This window comes from Fistularia commersonii, chromosome 14 (genome assembly GCF_037954325.1).
Source record: "Fistularia commersonii isolate RoL2024-O1a breed Wild chromosome 14, RoL_Fcom_v1.0, whole genome shotgun sequence".
NCBI classification, from domain to species: Eukaryota; Metazoa; Chordata; class Actinopteri; order Syngnathiformes; family Fistulariidae; genus Fistularia; species Fistularia commersonii.
Genome location: NC_141297.1, coordinates 3,406,228 through 3,422,998, shown reverse-complemented (window position 1 = coordinate 3,422,998; position 16,771 = coordinate 3,406,228). Strand labels below are relative to the sequence as shown.

At 49.1% G+C, this 16,771-nt stretch overlaps 2 protein-coding genes across 2 annotated transcripts; one reads left to right on the top strand and one right to left on the bottom strand.

The window, feature by feature from the left end:
* The first annotated feature begins 208 nt into the window (after positions 1-208).
* On the top strand, positions 209-7,006 carry gpr37l1b (G protein-coupled receptor 37 like 1b). Its single transcript, XM_086159001.1, has 4 exons — positions 209-1,515; positions 2,313-2,621; positions 3,505-3,867; positions 4,274-7,006. The coding sequence occupies exons 1-4, from the start codon at positions 538-540 to the stop codon at positions 4,445-4,447; spliced, it is 1,824 nt and encodes a 607-aa protein (XP_086015127.1). The 5' UTR covers positions 209-537; the 3' UTR covers positions 4,448-7,006.
* A 2,043-nt stretch (positions 7,007-9,049) lies between these two features.
* On the bottom strand, positions 9,050-15,238 carry LOC147226911 (ADP-ribosylation factor-like protein 8A). Its single transcript, XM_086159049.1, has 7 exons — positions 14,601-15,238; positions 13,915-13,995; positions 13,271-13,344; positions 13,068-13,161; positions 12,386-12,453; positions 12,077-12,147; positions 9,050-11,441 (listed from the first exon to the last, which is right to left on the bottom strand). Exons 1-7 carry the CDS (start codon positions 14,721-14,723, stop codon positions 11,389-11,391), a joined length of 564 nt encoding a protein of 187 aa, XP_086015175.1. The 5' UTR covers positions 14,724-15,238; the 3' UTR covers positions 9,050-11,388.
* Positions 15,239-16,771: the final 1,533 nt, after the last annotated feature.

Here is a 16,771-nt window from a genome sequence, read left to right as displayed (position 1 = left end):
GAAATGATGAAAAGCTAGATAATAAAAACATTTATTGATTTCTAAGAAAAATGTTTTCTTTGACTGAATGAGCAAGATATAAAACACTGGCATTTATCGATTTTTCATTTTTATATATTTTTGATTTATTGACTTATTGGGTTAGGATTGATTGAAAATTTAAGCGAATTAAACTCGATTTTGATCTCTCTCATACCTCCAGACGGTTACCATTAACACAATTATTACGGACGGTAATTTAACAATACCGCAACAAATTACTAGTTGTTACACTGTCATAACAGAACATTTGCAATTTATTCGTGGGTGATCTTTAACTAAAAGAAGAAGGAGTGAGGTCACACTTTCGGACGAGGACAGCCTGGGAGGAAAGAAGAGGAAGAACAGGATCGGCCGCCAGCAGAGGGCGGCAACATGGAGGTCTGGAAACATGGGAGAGGGAAAGAAAGGGGGAAGCGATGGAAAAGAGGGGGAGGGAAAGAGAGAACGGAGAGAGAGAGTGGGAGAAAGAGGTGAAGAGAGAGGCAGAGAGTTTGCATGATGATCCAGTGTTTGTGTGTCTGCCAACCTTGTTTGTATGCTTGTGCTTGCAGGCCTGCCTGTGTGTGTGTGTGTGTGTGTGTGTGTGTGTGTGTGTGTCCAGACAAAGGCTTGGACCAGCCTCTGCAGAGCTGCTTGTTCCCACAGCCCCTCAGAGCTCCAGGACCCCCGGGCTCCCTCCCCTCGGCCTCGGACCAGGACGGGTCCTCCTCTGATGGACCAGCAGCCTCCCGGAGCTTCGGAGCTGAGAGCCCAGTGAAGAAGAACCGGAGAAGAACCCGGATCTTCACATCTTCCATCCTCCCGAGCCCGGTTTTCGCTTTCAGCCCCGCCATGTCTCCGTCCGCCCGCCCGGCTCCGCTCTTCCTCACGCTGCTGCTTTTGCTGCTGCTGCTGCTGCCGCTGGCGGCGGCGGCGAGCCGCGTGGACCGAGCTCCCGTCCTGGACCACCCGGAGATCCTGGACCAGACCCCGGAGATCCTGGACCTGGACCGGCGGGGGCGCCAGCGTCTGGCCCGCGGCGCAGACGAGGACGAGCAGCAGTCCACCTTCGGCCAGTCCTACGAGAACGACTCGGTGACGACGCCGCAGGTCACCGTCTTTAACACCACGGTGGCGGCGGCGGCGGCGGAGACGGGCGTCCCGGGCGAGAACGTCTCCTCCTCGGCCACCGAGCCGGAAACCCCGAAGCTCTTCAACCCGTTCTACCCGCTGGGCGACGGCTCGTACGCCGCCTACGCCGTGCTGTTCCTGGCGGGGTTGGTGCTGGCGGTGGGCGTGGTGGGAAACATGGCGGTCATGTGCGTGGTGTGGAACAACTACTACATGAGGTCGGCGTGGAACTACCTGCTCGCCAGCATGGCCTTCTGGGACTTCCTGGTTCTGGTGCTCTGCCTGCCCGTGGTCGTCGTCAACCAGCTGTCGCACCGCCGCATCCTGGGCGACATCACCTGCAGGATGGTACCTTATATGGAGGTAGGCGGGGCTTGGACCACCAGCGGGGCTCAAGGTCTTTAATGACATCACGCTTTGTTTGTTGGTTAGCCGCTAATGTGCTAACGTGCTAAGGAACATCTTTGGAAAAAAAAAAGACATTTCATGTTTTTAAGTCCCAGCTGTTTCTATGGAGCTTCAGACTGAAGAGGAACATCTTCAACGTTCTCCTACAGTGTCCAATGTTCTCCTTTGGTTTGAAGGGTAACACCTTCAAGGTTCTCCTTGAGCCCTCGACGCTCTTCCACAGACTGAAGGAGAACCCCTTGAATGTTCTCCTTCAACGTTCTCCTTCAACCTCCACCCTGCAAACGTCAACCATCTCCTTCAGACTGATTGGGGAACATTTTTCAAGTTCTCCCTCAGTCTGAAGGGGAGAGTCTTCGGTGTTCTCCTTCTGAGGCCACAGCTTTGTTTGCGCTCTGCTCTCCAGTTTGCTGCCCCCCCCCTCGCACTCCCATTGAGGCACTTCGGGTCTCAGTCGCCACGGCAACCCATCGCCACGCTAACTGGGGCGTGCACAGCTCGACGGGAACAAATTTGCGGGGGCGAGAGTGCCTGACCCTCCCTGGCAGGCCCGAGGGGCTTCCCTGCCCTCTGATTGGTGGAAACATCCGCTTCCTGGTTATTTCCCGGTTCCAAACTGTCGTTTCTACTTCCTGTCGGTTCGTCCCGTCGGGTCTCGGCTCTTTCGCGCCGCCGTTTGACCGATTTGCGAGGGGAAACGGGCCAAAGCCGAAACCGACCTTCGTTGACGTCGGCTCTGCTTCTTGCTCCAGGTTGTATCTCTGGGCGTCACCTCCTTCACCCTCTGCGCCCTGGGGATCGACCGCTTCCACGCCGCCACGAGCTCATCGCAGCCCAAGGCGCGGCGCGTGGAGCGCTGCCGCTCGGTCCTGCTGAAGCTGCTGCTGGTGTGGCTCGCCGCCGTGTTGCTGGCGGCGCCCGAGCTCTTCCTGTGGCAACTGAGCCAGGCGGTGTCGCCGTCCACGGGCCGGCTGGTCGACTCCTGCACCATCACCACCTCCTCGCCGCTGACGCTTCATCTGCCCGACTCCCTCCACTCGCTGCTGCTGCGTTACCACCAGGTGGGTCCGCCGGGCTCCGGTTTCCACCTCCTCCCTGGAACCCTAGGTGGCTTGCTTGAGGGTCTACATGTACCGCCCCAATGTCGGCTGAAAGGGAGCAGATTGTTTGGAGGTAGAAGCCGCTTAATACTGAGCTGAGACAAGAGAACGTGAAGGATGATTTACTCATCTGCATTATACCAAAGCTCAGGAGAAGATCCTTGAAAATTGGAGCAGACATCCAGGAGCAAGGAGAAGACACGGTCCACCTCCAAAAAATGACCCGGAGGTTCCAACAACTCCTTTGGTCTGAGGTCCTCTAGAAGGTCCTCGGGTACGAGTTCCTCCATTAGGCGCTTCTTCTGTCAGAGCTTCTCTGGTAGAGGATCTTCAAGCCTGAGCTTCTCTGGGGCAAGGTCCTTCAGCCTGAGCCCCGGAACTTCAGGTTGTTCAGTATCTATGAGCACAAAACTACCAAATGAATCCGCTCCATTTCAGCCAACGGTGCTGGAACACGTGAAGAGCCTCAGCGAAGATGTTTGTAGTTACCAGCGCCACCTAGTGTTCTGGAGGTGTCATTGCATGCGGACACAGACTGCGGGACTACCGCAGCACCTCTGTCAGCTGACATATGGTCCTTGTGGAGCCGCTCTTAAAGTGTCACCCAGAAGAGTGTAGAAATGGGCGGGACTAGAGAGCCCAGGTACAGCTTTTCTGCAGTTGGCCATGATGGGTATGTTCTGTGATGTCACAGGGTTTGGTGGTGTCACAGCTTCACATACCTGTGCTAGGCGTTTTCCTCTGGGTCTGTCTCTGGAGGTGAAGATGTAGCCTGGACCCCTCTTGAGTGAAGTAACCGTCTGGATCCGCTTCCTGCACTCTAACAGACAACTTTGCGTTCCAGGGGCGGATGTGGTGGTGCTTCGGCTGCTACTTCTGCCTCCCCGTCCTCTTCACCATCCTTTGCCAAATGGCAACTCGCAACATCAGCAGTGACTCCAGCGCTTCCCAAAAGCAGCGTAGCCAGGACGATCGCTCGTCCAATCAGAAGCACCAGGCCGTGGAGCGGCAGTTGAACTGCACGCTGTTAGCGTTAGCGGTGGTGTACGGCATCTGTGCCCTACCTGAGCACGTGTGCACCATCACGCTGGCCTACACGCACATCACTATATCTGAGGACACGGCGGCCATGCTGGCATTATTACATCACTTCCTGTTGTTCTTCAAGTCGTCAGTGACACCGGTGCTGCTGCTGTGTCTGTGTAAGGTACGTGAGTCGAGAAGTTCTCCGGAAAACAAATTTTTAGAACTCAGTATGTTTCTGCGTAGCAAGTAGCCTCCGGACCAAGGGTGCTACTCGGGCTCCCGCTTGAAGTTGCAACTACAGACCAAACACTGCTGTGTAGACAACCAATCAGGGGACAGGAGTAAAGATGTAGCTTTCAGAGTAATGGAAAGCGGAACATTGCCGATAATGTGCCAGATCTCGCATTTCCAGACAAGCAGGGAGGCGGTGAGATCCAGAACTCTGGAGCGTCACAGCGGTGCTGTGGGAGCCGAGTCCCTTAGCATTAGCTGAGCGTTGAACGAGATGTACCAGAAGCTTTGAGCAGGGACGATGAAGATGAGGTATGACGACCCAAAGACCTCGCTTTGCTTCATGTGTCTTCCAGGCTCTGGGCCAGGCCTTCATGGACTGCTGCTGCTGCTGCTGCCAGGAGTGTCAACCCAGCGGCGCCCAAGGCTCGCCGGGTTCCGCTCAGCTCAAGCTGAAGACTGCCAACGAGACCTCCATCTTCTTCGACAAGGCTAAAGACACGTCTGCCATCTTGTCCATCAGCAGCTAGAGCCTCGTTTCTCTTGGTCAACACTCCTGCCCCTTTTGGCCTCTAGCTCCCGTTCCCCTTTTCCTCTTGAGCTCCATTTATTTTTCACCCACATGATCTCTTCATCCAATCATGCTCTTTGTTCCTTTTGCCCACCTGTAAGATATTCCTCCATGGACACGGCGTTTCCCCTCTGGCGCCCCCTATGCACAGGCAGAGGTGTTTCATTTGTAGTCAGATTAGAGAAGTTGCTGTTCTTGCACAACCAGCCGGCGTCTGAAAGCTGGAGCCTCTTCCAGGACTCTGACTGGACCCTCCCCTCCATGTGCCTGCGGTCGGGTCTGTGAGGTTCCGAGGGCGGATGGAAGATCTTGCACGTCTTCCTTGGTTGGAGGCTCTCAGGATGGCGTTTCAGTCTCTTAGTCAAAAGAAGAACCAGCTTGCGATTCCGTTTAACGCAAGGGTTAAAAATTCAGGAATCCTTAAGGAGCTTTTTAAAGGTCCCTCCATTTGAAACTGAGATGAACCTCTTAAGGTGCCTTCAAGAAATGGTTTATAGACCCTAATCTCTTGGCTGCTTGAGAAAAAAACTTGAGTTTCTGACATTTTTCAGACTTTTTTCAATTATTTCAATGTGGAAAAACCAAAACTTCTTCCAGGCACCTGTAAGAGCAGCCAGGAACCTCTAGGTTCATGGAGGAACCTGAAGTGGAGCTTACTCAAGGACATACCCAGCTTTCGATGTTGAGAACGCCACTTAAACAAACGCCCTCGAGACAGAGCTGCTGCTGTTCGGGCCGAAATAATCTGATCGGCTAAAAGAACTTGGAAGAAACGCGCAAGGAACGCATCTGTTATTGCATGTAAGATGTTTCCACAGGTCAAAAAAGAAAGATCTAATATCATCGTCGCTAATGTTTAACCCCGAAGGTTGTAAAGATTCGGTCGATGTTTGTCCGCTAATATAGTTTGTCAGATCAATGTCCCAAAAAGTTATTCGGTCCCTTTGAGCCGACGCGATAGAGAGGGCAGCCAGGAAGTAGACTAGTCCCTTCCCTTGGGTGGTGGGATCTGGATCCGTCGGTGCAGCCGGCTTCTGAAACAGATACGCTAATCGTATTCAACATGGACTTCATCCAGACACCCTCTGGAGAGGCAGCAGTAGGTGAGGAGCCCCGAGGAGAAAGAGAGGCCCCCTGTTTGCACGGCAACATAGCGTTTTGCTTTGAGTCGCCATTTTCAAACGGTCTCCCGTGAAGATGGGCACACCAGACCGAAGGAAACACCAGAACGGCTGTAATACACGTGCCAGTAGGCGGCGCTGTGATGGACGAAAACACTTCCTGTCTCGGCACCATAACAAATGTGGAACTATGGCGAGTGTAAACATCAATGATGGCGTCCAATGGGCCGACCATGAGGTGGAGTTATAGCTTGGAGTGACCCTAGACTACAACGAGGGTCACTCAAAAGAGAATGTAGACCGGGAGTCATGCTGGGTTGAAGTACTCAAAGTATTCTGGAGTTATTGTTGACGTTATTGTTACCGTCTCCCACCCACGGATGGCCAATGACCGCAACCTCCGCGTACTCGTTTTCGGAGTGGTTTGTTTTCCCCGTCAATCCTGAGACGTAGCCGTTTTCAAAGATTGCCACTCCGCAGTTTGTTTCCGTACTGTTAACTTTTTCGGGCGTGTCAAACACCGTTCTCACGTAGAAGCCAGACATCCGAAGTCCACTACAGTTTTGCATTGTTACCCAAAACAGTTCAGGTGTAGACAGGGGCCTGTCCCTTGCTGTTCCTTCAGGTGCAGAAGCTGCTCCCTGTCACCTTCTGGGTGAAGGAAAAGGTTTGGCAGGAAAAGACGAGTCACATTGCTGCTCTTAGAAGATCATCTTGTCTATTAAAGGTTCAGTTCCGACCAGATCATTTCAGCCTCCAAGCAGCTTTGTCTGTGGCCGAGGGCCGGCTGAGAGCCGAGGTGGCGGCGGAGGGACGCGTTGAAGGAAGCGGGAGAAAGTGTGGAAACCTGAGGCATACGAGAAGAGGGACTCCAGACCGACCCTCTGTACAGGAAGTGACGTCAACGTAGGAACTTGTGTATTAATACTGCGTTAGCGCAGCACTTTGACAAACAACTAAACGTAAACGACGACAGAGGATTTGAATGTAGCTGCTTTTAATGCTAGGAGTTGGAAACTAATCGCATCTCGGAGTGAAAATAGGACTTTTTTTTTTCCGTGTAAGTGACTGTTTACTTCTTTGCAGTTTTGGGTCCACTATGGCTGGAACGATGGCAGATGAAAAAGAAAGCATGTATAAATATATTTTCTGCTTTGAAATGAGTCTTCAGACCGAAGCGCGGGCTAGTTTTTTTTTTAGCAAAACTAGCTAGTTTTTAGCTAGTTTTCTGGACCTGAAGTTTCCGGTCCAGATGCCCATTGAAGCTCCTTAAGGAGGAGTCGGACCGGCAGAATGAAAAGCGGCTTTGGGTCTGAAGGGGAAGGGAAAGAAGGTGCAGACATGGAGATGAATGTTCCTCAACTGTGAAGACCATTAAAGGTTTGATCTAATTCCTACCCTTCTGAGTCTTTCTAGTCGACGACGGAATGGGGTTTCCGTCACCTGATCGCCCGACAAGGTGAGGAGGCTTCGGGAAACCTCAAGGAGAACCAGGGAGGGGAACCGGTCGGACTTTACTGATGCGATTTCGGCAAAACCCGTGAGAGATGGTACGACCTCCGGACTTCTGAAGCTGTGAATGAACCGGAGGTCCAGCACCTCCTTCAAATCCTGGAAACCAGTTCCGTTAGTCCCTGAGTGGGAGCTGACAGCGACCTCGAGGAGAACGGACGACTTTCTGTCCAACCAGCTGGTTGTCCTTAAAAAGTTCTCCGGGATAGAAGGGGGAACCCAGAAGGGTCACCTGGAAACAACGACCAATCAGGTCGCTCGGATGTCTCGTCGCCACGACCAAAACGTGGGTGAAAGAGCGACCGTGAAGACTCTCCGTCGGCAAGGGCTCTGCCGCGCATAACAACGACCTCACTACGGCCTGTCGCCACGGGAGACCAGTTCACACACACACACACACAGGCCTACACAAAGGCATGCACACACACACTTTATTTAGCAACTCGGACCATTCGGTCCCCTTGCGCTCATTCCCTGCCTGGTTGCCCCTGGCAACCCCCGTCCAAAGGGGGTTCTCCAGCGTTTCCTGACGGGAGGACAAGGGAAGACGTGAGACGCTCCGAATGGCGACGGACGGACGAGTTCCACGGAGGCTCCGCCCCCGAGCGCCCTCCTCGGACCGCCGTCAGGTACCCTGGAAGCTCCTCAGCAGGTGGTGGCCGTGAAAACATGGCGGGACACGACTGGGGTCAAGAACTTTGAAAAACATGGTTGTCAAAGATGTTGAAAGGTCAGGGTTGTCACGCCTGTGTGTGTGTGTGTGTGTGTGTGTGTGTGTGTGTGGGGGTGCTCCTGGGCGGCCATGTTGGTCTCATTAGCAGTGATGACACACACCGGCTAACAGAAAGTCTCTGTTCCCTAATGAAGCCGCGACACACAGCAACCAGACCTGGCAGGACGTCTCCGGGGGCGACCGGGCCAGAACCGACCGCGGTTACGTAACCGGGACGGTCGCGGGTTCGAGGACGACGGTTGGGAAAAAGCCCCGAAGATGATGTAACAGGCGTTCGGTCGTCGGAGAAGACGGGAGCGAACGAGTCGACCGGGATATAAAAATCATAAACAGTCGGAGATGGAGATGTTGATGCTGCAGGTCACATGACTGGACCTGAACCCCCCCCCACCCCCAATCCGTCCTCGGAGGGACCGTGAAGCGCACGGCGTCTCCTTGCGCCGTCGCCATGTGGGAAAAGCACGGTGTGAAAGTCTCACGAGCCCGGGCGCCCTCGGCCACGGGCTCAGTGAACGCAAACTAATCTGACCTGAATGTCCCTCACTCACACACTTTTAACACACTCACCGCAACACAATGTTGGTTTTGTTCTGTGGGAAAACTGATGAGAGGGAAAGGAGGGATGGAGGTGGTGAAAAGGGACGGGGGGGTTGTCGTCATGACGACGAGCACGGGGTCCCCCGATGGAGAGGGTGTTTTTTTCTTTTCTAGAAGGAGCTCATTCGAGGGGTGAGACCACCTTGTACCCGCAGACAGGAAACACTGAGGCCTGCTTCTTTGTGGGGCTTTATAATAGTAGTCACACACACACACACACACACACACACACAGCCACTTGTTGACAGGCAGCTCGGGGACAAACAGAAGATGGACGGACGGACGTTGTTATCAGGACGGTCACGTTTTGGCCGAATCAACTTCTCTTTCCTTTTCGGATCAACTCCTTTGCATTTTTTTCTGCGTTTGCTTTTGGAAACTCACAAAGTGCTTCTCTCACTTCAACATCACTTTCTAAAACAACTGTAGCTTTCTAATAGCGTGTTCAGGGGCCAAACGGTGTTATTATTCTCATACGCCGCGTTCTTGTAAACGGCAAAGCCTTCCGACGGGGTCACGTGACCGCAGCGGCTCGGCTCATTGGTCGATCCGATGGACCCACCGGACGTCCGAGGCGAAAGAAAACACAGGCGGGTTCCGTCGTGTTCCCCAGAACCTTTTTTATTTTCTCCTCACGTTTCACTTCTGTACCTCAAGAAGATTAAAAGCACGAGTACTATCCATAAGACTTTAATTCTCATTAAAAGGCGGGGGAGGGAGGGGGGAGGTTCCCGCCAAAACAAAAGCTTGGATGACAAAGCGGCGATTTCCCCGTTTAGGGGGAGGGGCGGCCCGAACGCGCCATTTCAGGAACAAACGGCGTCCGTTTCCACTTTGAAAATGATCGTTTTCATCCAGTAACGTTTCTCGGCCGAATGGATCTTAAAGTGGATTTGTCTTTTTAGTTTCGAATCGGTGGGTCGAATTTTAACGTCGGCTCGGGACGAAAAAACGTCAGACGGGGAAAAAAAAAAACAAAAAAAACTGGCATCTCGCCTCTTCGGGTTTTCGTCCGCGGCCTCAGTCGATAAACCGATTTCGACGATGGTCGTCCAGACAGAGGGGTTTTTTTCCTCGCCTGAAAAACCAAATGGGGTTTTGATCTGCACAAAAAAAACAAAAAAAAAAAACAAGGGAATCCAAACACTGACTAGTGATTCGTGACAAAGTGTCGAGTTTGAAATAAATAAATCTCCTCTCAGGTTCCTGCTTTAAATATCATTACAATCAAAAACTCATCTCATTATTATTCATTATAATTATTATAAAGTAAGTAAATTTAAACTGCTGCTGATGTTAAAAGTTAAATAAACACGTGGAATTTCTCTTCTCTTAAATCCCCGTCTCGCCGGACGCGATGTGCTTTGATCGATCGGAGCGGAGGACGCGGAACCACTTGTGAAGCCGAAAACGGGAAAAAAAAAAAAAACAAAACAAAAGAAAAACGCGACGCGCAACGTACACGACTGTCGAGATCATAAAAAAAGATAATACAAAAGAAATCTTACAGAAATATAAACAGAGAACAGGCTTTCCTCCTGCCATGGCGGAGATTATTAACATTATTCCCCTGGTTGTTAGCTTACAAAAACAAACAAACAAACAGTGCAATAAAAAGGTCGGTTCGTCGTCCCTCGCTCGGCGGGGGGGCAGAAGGGCAGAAGCAGAGAAGGGAAAACATCCAAATAAAATGGAAGGAAGAGAAAAGACAAGCAGTTTTACACGGGAGGAGGAAGGAAGGAAGGAAGATGGTGTGGGAGGCGATGAAGAAGGGAGGATCCACCAGCTGAACGTCTTTTTTTTTTTTTTTTTTTTTGTCACGGACGCTCTCAACAGCGAAGGTTTATAAACGTACAAAAGGCTTTTTCCTTTCACGGGAATTCAAAGTTTGGAGATGGAGGGCGCGGGTGGAGGTGGAGGCCGAGTGGATCCGGACGATGATCTGATACCATTGTCGCAGTTCGGAAGAGATACGACGCATATTTACAAAGTAACTTTCATTTTAATCCGATCTGTTTGCTGTAACGTTTTTATCCGTTCGTTCTACTCGTGCGAGCCGTGTGACCGGTTTTGGGGAGATTTTCTTTGTCAACGCGCCCGACTGTCTCCTGCGAGGACAGGCGTCCCTCAAGGCTTCGTTTCAGGACCGTTTGGCCTTTGCTGGACACGAAGACAAGGTCTAGATATGAGGTGAATCAAAGATTCAAAATAAAAGAAAACAAGCGCAATGGGAATTTGGAAGTGAATTCCTGGGGCAGACAGAGGAATGGGAAGCAGCTAACGGACTCAAATAATACTGATAAAAATAATAAAACTTGGTGGACATTCCCTGAAAATTAATCTTAAAAAAATTAATAAAAAAAAAAAAAAAAAATCGGCAACAAAAGGGATGTGTGAACAAACAAGGTGCCGGTGGGAAAAATAAAAAATAAAAAATTTCACGCGCTGCGTTCACTGGCAGGAGTCGTTCCTCCGGCGGCGGTGCGTTCACGTGCCTCGCGCCTCGCGCCTCCAAGAGACGGCGGGTGATGCAGAAAGCACGTTTGCAGAGTGTACGTTCTGATTAGAAAGTCATCTCCCGCAATCCCGATGCTGCTTGGATGCGTCATTAGAATCATCTCAAGGTGTCCGGCGCAAAGCATGACGGGGCACGGCGTTTTGCGGAGCGAACGTGGTTTGGGGACACACACCTCGAGCCGACCGCCGAGTCCCTCGAGCAATCGGGACGCTCGAGTTGACGCCCAATCGGTTTTGCGTCGGCACTGAGGCTGATGGCAACGTAGTGTTTTAGAAATGCGGACTTGAAATGGTATCAGAGCATCTGGGCGGTCGGGGTGTGGGGGGGTGGGGGGGTGATGGTAGGATGGGGGACACAGGGGGGGATTTGGGGGTTCGATCAAGAGGGTGTGGCCTGTTCGGTTGGGGGAAGGTCTGTTCTCAGGAACTCCTCTTAGTCCTGGAGTGTTGGATCAACCACTGGAGGGTGATGTCTGCAGGGGGGGTGAAGAGAAGCTTAGATAACCCCTTCTTACCCAGGAAGATGAGTACTTATTTACATAGTAAGCATTTATAGAGTGGTATTTTACACAAAGCAATGGCACAAATGGGAAAGACACGTTCCCATCATACTCTGACATACTAAAATCTATTCCTGCTATAAAATTTCTAGAACATTAAATATTAAAATTGTCCCTCAAAACGACGCCAATATTTTTCAAAGTTCCGAGAATTTAGATTATTCACTTGCTGCTCGCTCATGCAGTTTGTTGATCTCAATGTGGAACTAATTACATTTATTGATCATTCTTTCATTAATTTGTTTACTCTCAGTCCCAACACTTTACCTCAAGCTGTTTTTTTTTTAATAAAAATGGATTTCCACAAACGATTTGTGACGATCTCTAGTTCGATCTAACACACACACACGGATTAGAAAAGAGATGCAAACAATCACCAAAAAAAGCGGACAAAAACAGCACGAGTGTTGTGGCGCCATCTAGTGGTCAACCACGGTTACTGCACACCTGAGTTAAGAAGCAGGCATCCATTCTGTGTGTGCGTGTGTGTGTGTGTGTGTGTGTGTGTGTGTGTGTGTGTGTGTGTGTGTGTGTGTGTGTGTACGTACCAATATTGTCCTTCTCCTTGCAGGAGATGGAGTAACAGCAGATCTCTCTGTCCTGGATGGCTGACAGGTTCCTGCAGAAACACAATGTTCAGCTCTCACTCCAGTATTTTTATACACTTCCTCAAGATATTTCACTTTTCTTCTCTCATAAATAGCACTACTACACTTTATTTTCTACACGTAAGAAGTATTTCATCTTCCTGGCACCCCGAACCTTCCACAATTGATACATCGGAGCAGGCTCCCGGATCGTCCGATCAGATAATTGACGAGCTCTGCTTTAAAAGTTGCCTCTATGGAGAGACTCACATCCTCTCGATGAGCTCCTTCTCGTCCAGAGCGCCGGGCAGGTCCCGCTTGTTACCCAGAACCAAAACCTGGAGAGAAAGAGAGGGAGGGAGAGAGAGAGAGAATGAGACATCTGAAGTGCCTGTTCCCACCGCAGGGGGGCAGCAGTGTGTCGCTGAATCCCAGACAGGATGTGGAATGTTGGCACCGAAAACATGACTTTCAGGATGTGAGAGATAAATGTAGCATAACTGAACTTCTGATTTAAAAGGATATTTATGGGTATTCTTTGCTTCTTTCTGCTTGTTATATTTTGTCTGACTCGCCGGATTATGTTCTGACCGGGGAACATTCTTGGCAGACTCTGAAATCAACTGAGGATCTGAAAATGGTTGATTCTCAGTTATTTCACATTCAGTTCCTCTGTTTTCCACCAAACTGCATCAATATCTACTGTTTCAAATGTGCTGTGGATTTTTGCTTTGTGGTAAGCTACGGCAGAAGTGCAAACATCTCCGTGCTGCTGACACCCTGAGGAGTCATTTTCCAATGTGTTGACTAACAATACTGCAGGAGGTAATTCTGAAATACTTGGGGGAAATCACCAAGTATCTGATGCGGTACTTATATGGAGGTATTCAGAGTCTTGGGCTTTTGTCGGGCACATTATCTCATCCCATAATACGTGTGCGGGAGTTCTTACAGGAATCCCCTGCAGCTGCGGTTTGTCCAGCAGGTTGTGCAGCTCATTCTTCGAGGCTTCGATCTTCTCCGGATCCGCCGCATCGACCATGTAGCTGCAACACAAGTACCGGCAGTGAGAGCCGGCGGAGGGTGAGCCGAGCCAAGCCGAGCCGAGCCGAGCCGGGCCGGGCCGGACCACCTCTCAACTCTCGCGACACTCACACGATGGCACTGACTCCTCGGCAGTAGCGCTCCCACATGCTCCTGAAGCGAGGCTGGCCGCCGATGTCCCACAGCTGAGGGCAGACGAAGAAGAACACACACTTTAGCTCGACGGGATCGAACCTCTCCTCACAATTTTGGACTCGGCTTCTGTCCGGCGGCCCTCTCGCTCGTCCACTGAGGATTATCAAATATCTCTTGATCATTTTTAGGGGCTTCCACTGAAAATTTTAATTGGATTTACCCGCATCTTTTGATGAATATTTGTTGCGGCATTTTTTTTTTTGAAACTTAACAAAAAGTGATTTCAAAGCAAGTTACTCATAAAATACTGGAGAAGAACAATGATATACTAGGGACTAATCAGGGTTGAGAGAAAATAAGTTCCTTGGCTTTATTTCATCCTCTGGATGTTCTCGATCCTCCGGTCAACTGACTCGTCTAACACACTTATTTGGTAATTGATTACACGAAGTTGCGCTGCCATCGGACTGGATGAGACACACACACACACACACACACACACAAACACACACACACACACACACACACACACACACACACACACACACACACACACACACACAACACACACACACACACACACACACACACAGGTCGAAAACAAAACAGGAAGTGCAAACCTTAATAGTGACGTTTCCTTTAGTAATTTTTCTCATGTTGAATCCAACTGTCGGGATCATGTCTTCACTGAACTGGCCTGACTGCAAAACACACACAAACGCATTTATTAATCCACCTTTCCTCAGTCACGAAACAAACTACTTTTCCGTTTATTAACCATATGCATTCACTTGATAAACCCTTGTGGGACTCTTGTGCCTGATTGTTGACAGTGACAGTAGAAAAGAAGAAAACCTGCAAAAACCTCTGATAAATTGTCCAGTATTCAACAGGGATCGATGAAAACAAATCTGCACAAATGATGATGATGATGATGATCAAGTGGAAAGACAGGCTTGTATAAAGCATTTCATCAAATTAATTATCAGATTATGAATGCTTGGACATCCTCTACACCTCCATGACATCATACAGCAGCATTTTAGGAACGACCAGGAAAATCCAGAAAACGACCCTGACAAGAAATTCAGTTGACTGTTCCGTGGTGTCAAACGGATCAGGGGAAGCTGTCAGATTTCCCGATTGGAAAAATAATTTGCCGAAATGCGGATTTGAAGCCCGCTAGCCCCGGAGACGCAGCGCCTCGGTGCCCGGCCGCCGTCTGCTGACCGCGGGACAACAATGGACGCCGCCAGATGCTGAGAGGAAAATCTGACGTTAGCACATCTGTTAGCAGCAGCCTCACCGCTATGACGTTAACGAAGGTGGTCTTGCCGGAGTACTGCAGCCCAACCAAGGTGAGCTCCATCTCCTCCTTCCAGAAGAGCGCCTTGAACCAGTCCAGCAGTTTGTTGATGAGCGCTATCATCTTTGCCGTACGACCGCTAAAGCTAAAGCTAACTGCTGCTGTTGCTACGGCTAAGTTGCTCCGCTAGCTAGCTAGCTCGCTAACGCCCAGTCGAGTGTTTTATGAAGACACCGACAGTCACCGTTACGACCTCGAACGGTGACAGGGGAACCGACTGACACCGACTGGCTTTAAACGACCGAGGAAGAGCAAAGCGAAGTCGGTGTTTTTCCGGGTTCCGAACGCCCACCGTGATTTCTCAGCCCGCTGTGTTTACAAGCTAACGTTACGCCTTTTCCCTTCAACAGCTGCGCCAAGCTAAACGCACTGTGCCAAACTGCTTCCGGTGATACGTTTCACAACAATTGCTTCACAGTGGTCCGTTCTAAACCATTAAGAAGGATGAAAACGTGAGTTAACGAATAACGAGAATAACGATGTAATATCCGCTAAATAAAATCACAAGCAACCGGTTATCTGGGACGAAGAGAGCGGAATTGGGAATTCGTTCATCGGCAGGTTGTCAGGCTACTTCCGGTTTGGGTGGGGCTGATAGATGACGCGGAAGAGAGCGAAGAAAAGACAAGCTTTATTTCCAGCGTGAGGGGCAGACAGCGCCCCCTACAGGCGACCGTTGGTAACTACAACCTTTTTTTTTTCAGTGAGACGTCATCGTTATCATCCGCCAAAAGTGACGTCAGAGCGGCAACGGTTCAACCGGAGGTTCGGCGGAACGGTTGATAACATTGGAGCGACTTAGAAAAAGGATGACAAAGAGCAGGATATGCGAAAAAATCCTTAAAATTTTGGGAAAAAACCTAAAACCAAAAATTATACAGTTTGATGTCTGAGATTTCTTGTGAACCACCAAGTTACATGTTATATACATGTTATACATGTTATATTCCCCTTGCAGGTTTTTTTTAATTTATTTATCTATCTAATTTCTTTTTCGTCTAGCATTAAACATGTCTCACAAACCTTTAACAATGTTAACTTCTGATTACATACAGAACGAATGTCCTTATGTCCTTTGCTTCCTCATCCCCCGTTGTTTCATTGACATTCGATTCTACCTAGCCATGTTTATCTGTACATATGGATATTTATTTATGCTATTTGTAAAAAAAAACACAAAAAAACGTGAAGAGCGGCAACGGTTCAACCGGACGTTCGGCGGAACAGTTGATAACAATGGAGCAACTAAGAAAAAGGATGCATATGACAAAAAGCAGGACATGCGAAAAAGTACAGGACTGTTGGGCGAAAACTCAAAAACGTGTTAAAGACAAATTTCCATCGTCACCAGTTTCCTTCTCAAGAGATGATATGATATTTGGTTTCCTGTTAAGCAACAAAAGGGATGAACTATGTGACAATGTTATCTTAGGCCTGGCCAAGTTGTTCATTCACAAAAACAGAATGCAAAAGTGCTCTTCAATTTTACGTTCTTTTTAAACAATTTTGAATCATGCAAAAAAATCCTTAAAACTTATGGAAAAATCCAAAAACCAAAAAATATACAGTTTGATGTCTGAGTGAAATATATATTATATTCCCCTTACAATTTATTTATGTTTTTTTTTAATCTTTTTATTATACGCCTATTTGTTTATTTATCTGTTTCCCTTTTTTAGCATTAAACATTTCTCACAAACCTTTAATACTGTTAACTTGTACAGTTAAGTGATTACATACAGAAACAAATGTCCTTATGTCCTGTTTCCTCTTCCCCGGTTAATTCATTGGCATTCGATTCTACCTTGCCATATATGTTTGTACAAATGTATATCTGTTTATACAATTTATGTTCAATAAAAAAAATAAAATGACAAAAATTTGGATTTTTTTTGTACCGATATAAACTAGTCATCCTGCATATCGGCTGGAAACGACGATACAGCCGTTCACCCTGGAAATATTGAGACCTGCAAGTTTTTCAGTCGTGCAACATTCACCCTCTCATTCACTTGCATAAAGAGATGCACAACCATTCGTTTGCTTTTTCACATGTCATATTGAGACGTGCAACCATCCACGAGTCCAACGGAGACACACAACATTCGGAG

Bases quoted from the DNA above. Each gene is read 5' to 3' on its own strand.
- gpr37l1b (XM_086159001.1), top strand. From the start codon at position 538: ATGATGATCCAGTGTTTGTGTGTCTGCCAACCTTGTTTGTATGCTTGT. The intron at 2,622-3,504 runs GTGGGTCCGCCG...TTTGCGTTCCAG, and splicing joins TGCTGCTGCGTTACCACCAG to GGGCGGATGTGGTGGTGCTT. The intron at 3,868-4,273 runs GTACGTGAGTCG...TGTGTCTTCCAG, and splicing joins TGCTGCTGTGTCTGTGTAAG to GCTCTGGGCCAGGCCTTCAT.
- LOC147226911 (XM_086159049.1), bottom strand. From the start codon at position 14,723: ATGATAGCGCTCATCAACAAACTGCTGGACTGGTTCAAGGCGCTCTTC. The intron at 13,996-14,600 runs GTGAGGCTGCTG...TGTGTTTTGCAG, and splicing joins CCTTCGTTAACGTCATAGCG to TCAGGCCAGTTCAGTGAAGA. The intron at 11,442-12,076 runs GTACGTACACAC...CCCCCCCTGCAG, and splicing joins CAAGGAGAAGGACAATATTG to ACATCACCCTCCAGTGGTTG.